At 46.4% G+C, this 6,261-nt stretch overlaps 1 protein-coding gene across 1 annotated transcript in view; it reads right to left on the bottom strand.

Moving 5' to 3' along the window:
* Positions 1-1,344: 1,344 nt before the first annotated feature.
* PRPF6 (pre-mRNA processing factor 6) overlaps positions 1,345-6,261 on the bottom strand; it is a 39,101-nt gene continuing 34,184 nt past the window's right edge. The window contains exons 19-22 of the mRNA XM_009998713.1: positions 5,741-5,780; positions 4,604-4,718; positions 2,503-2,629; positions 1,345-1,710 (exon numbers count right to left, since the gene is read on the bottom strand). Of these exons, the coding sequence (XP_009997015.1) occupies positions 1,558-1,710; positions 2,503-2,629; positions 4,604-4,718; positions 5,741-5,780 (435 nt within the window). The 3' untranslated portion in view covers positions 1,345-1,557. The remainder of the gene's footprint in view (positions 1,711-2,502; positions 2,630-4,603; positions 4,719-5,740; positions 5,781-6,261) is intronic.

Genomic DNA, 6,261 nt, shown 5'->3' with positions numbered 1-6,261 from the left:
CTTTTCCATAAGCCCACACGAAGGAATGACACCAGCAATGGCACAACATCCCTGAGCAACGTGAGCAATCCTCTCCACACCTCTCACTCACCTCTGGGAAACTACAATTCCACGGGACAGGATCTAGACCCTCCTTAATGGAACTGCAGCTCCACACCCTTTCACCAGGTATGCAAGAGAGAGCACAAGTTTCCATTACAAACCCCAAAGAAAAACAGGCTTTTGCCTCAAAACCAACCGTTCCTACCTCTGTTCAACGACAGGCTCCTCACCCTTGTTGGCAAAAGGCTGTAGGACAGCTTGGAGTATCCACCCCTGGCAGACACATTCCCAGAGTGGTGGGAGCTTGATAAGTTCAAAGGTTTCTGCTATCAGACCTGCTCTTCCCAGTCAAAGGGCAAGACCACAATTCAAGGAGAACGTAAGGAAACGAAAAAAAACAAGCTGTATTTTATACATATTGTCCAAACAAGTGGCAAGGGGTGTTCTCCTCCAACTAAATACATTCCATAATGCACACACAGACACCTGGATACTTTCACTATATCCTCACACATAAGACAGCACAGATTTTCATTCAGTGGTCACCAGAAAGTCAGGGGTTTGAGAGTCAAAATACAGATCACAAGTGTAGAAAACTGAAGACAACTATTTATAAAGGGTCCCAAACACAAAGCTTTTCATGAATTTGCTTTTTTCCATCTGCACTTGAGGAGAGGCATCCCAAACATCCCAACTGAAAGCTGCTGCCACTGTAAAAGGACACAGTGTCTCAATGCCTCTAAATAAAGGTTGCTGGGTTTGTCTTGTTACTTTAAAATATCACTGTGCTTAATGAAATCAGGCACCTAAAAGAATAAGGTTACACTATATACATTAAAAATTTGAGAAGAAGATCTCTAAAAAATACGCTCTTGAATTCCAGAAAATGCTCCATCTGCTCAGGTTTGAAGAATACTCCCAGCTGTGCTGCTGCTTGCCAGCAGAGGAGACCAAGCTAAACCAAACTTGTGGCAAAAAACTAAAAACTAAACAAGGGGCCAGCCCAGGCCAGCCCTTCCCCTGGGCTGCTGGGCCCCTCCAAGGACATTCAGGGCATCCAAACCATATCTGCTGACAAGGAACCAGCACCAGATGGGCCAAACACTAAGGAAACTGCACAAAGGGGGACAGGAGAGGATGGGAATACATGCTGGGGAGGAAAGCAGAGGGACTGCCACACATCAGAATCCACACAAGCACTAATTAAAGCTTGTATTTACAGAGGGGATTCAGCATCAGAATGAAAATGCCAAAGCAGCTTCCCAAGGCTGCTTGTCTCTCCTACGTGACACCAGCTCAGACGTGTTGCAGGAGCTGATGACTGTGCTGTGTGAGCCAAGAGCACAACCACTGGGAAGAGAGGGGAGCAGCTTTTCTGTTTGGAAGAAAGATCTTTCCTATCAACACCCATCTCCTGTCCTCTGGGGTCTGTGCCACGGTCAGGACAAACGCACCCAAAGCAGGGAAGCAGGGAAGTCCTACAGGGGTGACTCAGGCAGCTGAGGCCAGCATGCTCTAGAAAGTATTTTTAAGCTTGGCTGCCACAAGCACAAGAATCTCTCCAATCTTCTTCTGCCAATTCTCTATGTCCTTGGAGACATCACACCAGAGCTCCCCGTGGCGAGGTTCAGCATTCTCACAGCGCTTCCTCACCTCCTCTTGCTGTTCCTATGAAGGAGAGAAACAAGTTTGCAAGTCTCTGAATGCCTTGCTTTGCTCCAGCAGAGAGACAAAAATCTTAACAACACCCTCCCTGGTGCAAACACTCTTCCAAAGCTTACAGTGGGTTTTTTTGTTATTTGTATTGGTTGCTTTTTTAAAATGCAGTACAGAAGCCCAAGACAAAATTCAGAGGCAGCAACTCTCCTGCCTTGCTGAACAAAGTGGCCAAATGACAGTCAAGGAGGTTTTGGCTACACCAGAGGAATTGCAGCAGAAATTTCCTTTGCATTACCACCTGCAAGAGATCTGTCAAGTGAGAGGTCCCTCTGAAGTCAGAAGAAAAACACTCCCATCATTTCAGTATTATCTGGCAGTAAAAACTGCCCTAAGAGATTAGAACAGGCTGCTCCCTCTGACTGTGTTCACGTGCAACCTGTACTTGACACTTGTGAAGAAAAGGGACCAGTTACACAAACCCAGCATGGCAATTACAGGAAACTCTCCCATGAGAAAGCTTGCATTTTACAGAAGGAAGATTGATTTCATAGATTTCTGCATGAACTAACATGACTGTGGACAGCAAAGCAGCCTGAAAGACAGCTCAGCTAATGACAGAGCCTTTTAAAAACCACCACACAGGCCTGTTCATGCTCATTCCTGACCAGGCGTGACAGCTGAAGCTCCATCTGTGAGCCACACAGGCAGCAGTGGGGACAGTGTGCTCAGCACAGGGCTGCAGCAACCCCTGGGACTGGGGAACCAGCATCAGCCAGGGATTCCTGCTCCCAACACACTCACCTCTGTACCATGCTGAAGCTCAAACTTGTAAAAGAAAGCCCAGGCATCCCCCAGGTCAGAGTCGATCTTCACTGTTCGGTGAAACCACTCTCTGGCCTTGGTTATTTTCCGCTCGCTCCAGAACAGCCTGTTGAGAAAAGCAGGAATCAACAGAGCCTCACAGGAAGGTGGCAACCCACAAGCACTCCAACTTCAAGGCTCTACATATATTCCCATTCTTTGTTCTCCCAAGAAGGGAACAGCAGATTTTGCAGGCATCTGCTGACTGTCCTTCCCCTGAGAAAGACCAAGAGGAACATCCAGGGCCTTCTCCTCACGTTCCCCCCAGTGCAGCCCGTTCACTTTGCCCCAGACAGACCCCCTGAGAAGGCAAGCATTACTCTCCAAGCTCAACCTTTGCTAACTCCATTGCTCAACCTTGCTGTTCCAGACTTGGTGTAGACAGAATCACATACCTACATCAATTTCCCTTCCACCAATATGTTACTATTTCAAGGTGATTTTAGCATCTAACAATTAAGTAACTTCTAAAAGCTGGAGATGGCACATGCCCTCCCAGAGCCACAGCCATATGTGGCCACAGGTTCACACCCATGAGGGATGACCAATCTTGTCAGCTCCACAAGGAAGGGCCAGCAAGTCAGATTCCATGCTCAGCTCCCAGCCTGGCACCCAGCCCACCTGCTGCCAGCTCATGAAGCTGCTTGTGAATTCTGAGATTCCTCCCCAGTAATTAACCAGCTGAATCAATAGTCTCTTGGTTTCACTCCTTTGCATTAAAGAGTTCATTTGAACCAGTAAAGGTCTTTATCAAATCAAACAGCCATCCCTCATAAAAAGCTTAGGCAGTCATAAAATTATACAGCTTATGTAATTGTTTTTAAGCCCTTAATACTCTTGATTGTCCTGTGTTAAGTAAACTGTGATTTAAAAGAGCATGAACGGTGACAGCAGAGGCTCAGCACCTGCAGGCAGTGGCCATTTCCAGCAAGGCATTTAACAAAAGTTTTTCCCAGGTGTGACACTGGCACTGCTGTACCTACACACAAGTGGTGAGGAGAGGTGAAAGCTGTTTGTGTTTGGATTAGCTGCTAAACTCTGCGAGGCTGCACCAGGAGGAGCCTGGAAGCAGTTTCCATAAGGCAAAAATTTAACACTTTTCTCACTTTCTGCTCAAGCTGAACAAGTCAGCTGTCATTATCTGGCAGAATGCAGCATTGCAGTCACTGGAGTGTATCCTACAGTTTTCTTTGGCTTATGAAGAAGTTGTGAAAGAATTGAGCAATGGTTTGGGCAAAAGGCATCTTGCATTAACCTCTTCTGGTATTCACCAAAGAAGAACATGTCTGTTGCAACTACAATGGCTGTAGAGCCGCTGGCACATCTGATCAGATAGGATATGGTGAGAGTCAATTCTAACAGGGGTTTTTCACACTGGAAGCCTCACAATTCGATTTAGATAAGAAAACAATTCCTAGATGATCTTTCCATTTCAAAGAAAGCTACAGTATGGCTGGTAGTCTAGATTCCAGGAAGGGCCATTACTGAAGGAAACTGACAGCAGAAATTCAGGAGGAGAGAAGACTACAGCAGCACAGAATCTAGCCCAGGGCTAAAAAAAAGTCTGACAGAATATAGGAGTGACAGAAAAGATGAAGAACACACAGCCACATTAAAAAAAAAAAAATAATAATGAGTAAAAATGGTCCCTATTTTCACATATACTTAAAACGTATCCTAAAAACACATAACCAATCCCAGTTCACCTGAAAGCACCAAAATCCCTTCCAAGGGCCAGGAAGAGAAATTTGCAGAGTGTCAATGCCCAGTACTGGGAAAGGACTCTGTGTGACTGTGCTGTTGCCTGTGCCAGTCCCAGGCCCAGCAGAAGAGCCTGAGGACAGGTTGACATCCCCTGCTTTGAATCACAGGAGAGATTTGCAGTTACTAGGTGACAGCTTGAGAGCTGCTCCTTGCTTCGGGGCTTATTGGAGCTGCTGCAGCCAGGATCACAGGTCATGCCTGAGTGCAATGTTTCATCATGGCTGCAGCCACACAAAGACATGGGTGGTTTTTTATTCCATCAAGGGCAGGAACTCACTTGGCCACAGCCAACAGGACATGTGGGTCATGTTCACACTTCTTGAGAGCATCCACACTCTTGGTCTTTCGTTGCGGTCGTGCCTCAAGGAAAATTGCCTCTGACCACAGGATTCCTTAATCAAGTCAAGGAGGAGGGTTGGTTAGTGTATTTCTGAGATTAACCCTCCCCATCCTGTCACCAGCCCAGTGCTCTCTAACACAAGCAGCACTGCTGCCCCCACCCACGTGCTGGTTCTTGCCCCAGCAGCCTCATTCCAGATCACTCTTCCTGCATGGAATCTCTTCAGTACTCAAGTTTTAGCCACCATGTGCAGCACACTGGACCTTCTGTTCTGAAGGCCTCTGCACCACCACCCTGCTGCAGCTTCAGAGCTGCTGTGTGCCAACCCAGAGCTCCAGCTTCCAGAGGAGACACTGCAAGCAGTGAAGAGGGGAGGACAAATCAGCATTTCAAAAGTCAAAGATTCCAATTTGTCTGAATGGGAAATGGCAGTGACAGAAGCTGCCCCAGAAGGTGCAAAGTACAACACCTGGAAGGTGCCCCAAAGGTGCCAGAGAACACCAATCTTATTGATGCTGGCTCCTCACACAGATGATGAAGGACAGAGAAAGCCCAGGAAAACTGGGTTTAATCCCTGCTTCCAAAAGCCAGAAAGGAAATATGCTCAGAGGAGCATGAAATCTTCAGCTTCTCATGTCAGTCAACCATACCTGCTGATCACTTCAAAGCAAAGCCTGACAGCTCCTGTCTGCCAGGACTCTATCAAAGCACTCCTGCTTCCCACAAACTGCACCACAGGAACACACCCAGACTTCACTGACTGCAGTGACAGACAGGAGCAGAACTCTTCTCTTCTTGCTCTTAGATTTAGGGTCAAGCCACATTTTTCAGGCCTTTATGTTCAGGCCCACTGACAACACAAACACCATTGTATTTCAATTTTACTCTCTCTGTAGCCTGCCCACATCAGCCATAAACAACTGGGAACCAATTCAGCAATCCCTGGACACAAGTCTCTGGTTTGTGTGACTGTAGGTGTCCAACATGCAAATTCCTGCAGGTTTTCATCCTGCTTTGGAGGGTTTTAGAACAGAGTTGGAAGTGATTTTATTTCAACACAACCTGAGATCCTACTGTCCATTTCCATAGCAACAGGCAGATTCTGTACAAAGGCCTGTGGTGGCAAACACTCATTAGGTCATTGACAAAACAAAGTGGGACTTGGGTGGTATTGCTTTGTTGACCCACTCACATGGTGAGCAGCTTGCAAGGAGTTTATCATGTCATAAAATGTCACTTAATTCCCAATTATTTCACTGGGTCTTAAGCATTCACCAATTAAATACCTTTCAAACCCGAGCCTGAAGGCAAGCTGGAAAGACTTGCCCTGCAGCAGACTACAACATTTTGTCATTATGTGACATCTTCTCTCCAAAGATGTCCACATGTTTAAATAATTAAGTCTTCCCACAGTTCTGTCAAAAAACAGGGAAGCATTATGCACTTTCTCCTCCCATCCCAAGAGGCAAATGTTTCCACTGCTGGTTAGAACCGATTGCCTTACAGTACACAGCCTATTAGCCTTTTCTTACATTAATTCAAATGATCAAAAACCAGGACTAGGCAGTGTCTTTTTCATTTGGGCAAAACCACCA

This window comes from Chaetura pelagica, unplaced genomic scaffold (assembly GCF_000747805.2).
Source record: "Chaetura pelagica isolate M959 unplaced genomic scaffold, ChaPel_1.0 scaffold275, whole genome shotgun sequence".
Taxonomy (NCBI): domain Eukaryota; kingdom Metazoa; phylum Chordata; class Aves; order Apodiformes; family Apodidae; genus Chaetura; species Chaetura pelagica.
Note: the sequence above shows the minus strand (reverse complement) of the source record. Positions and strands in the feature narration are given on the sequence as shown.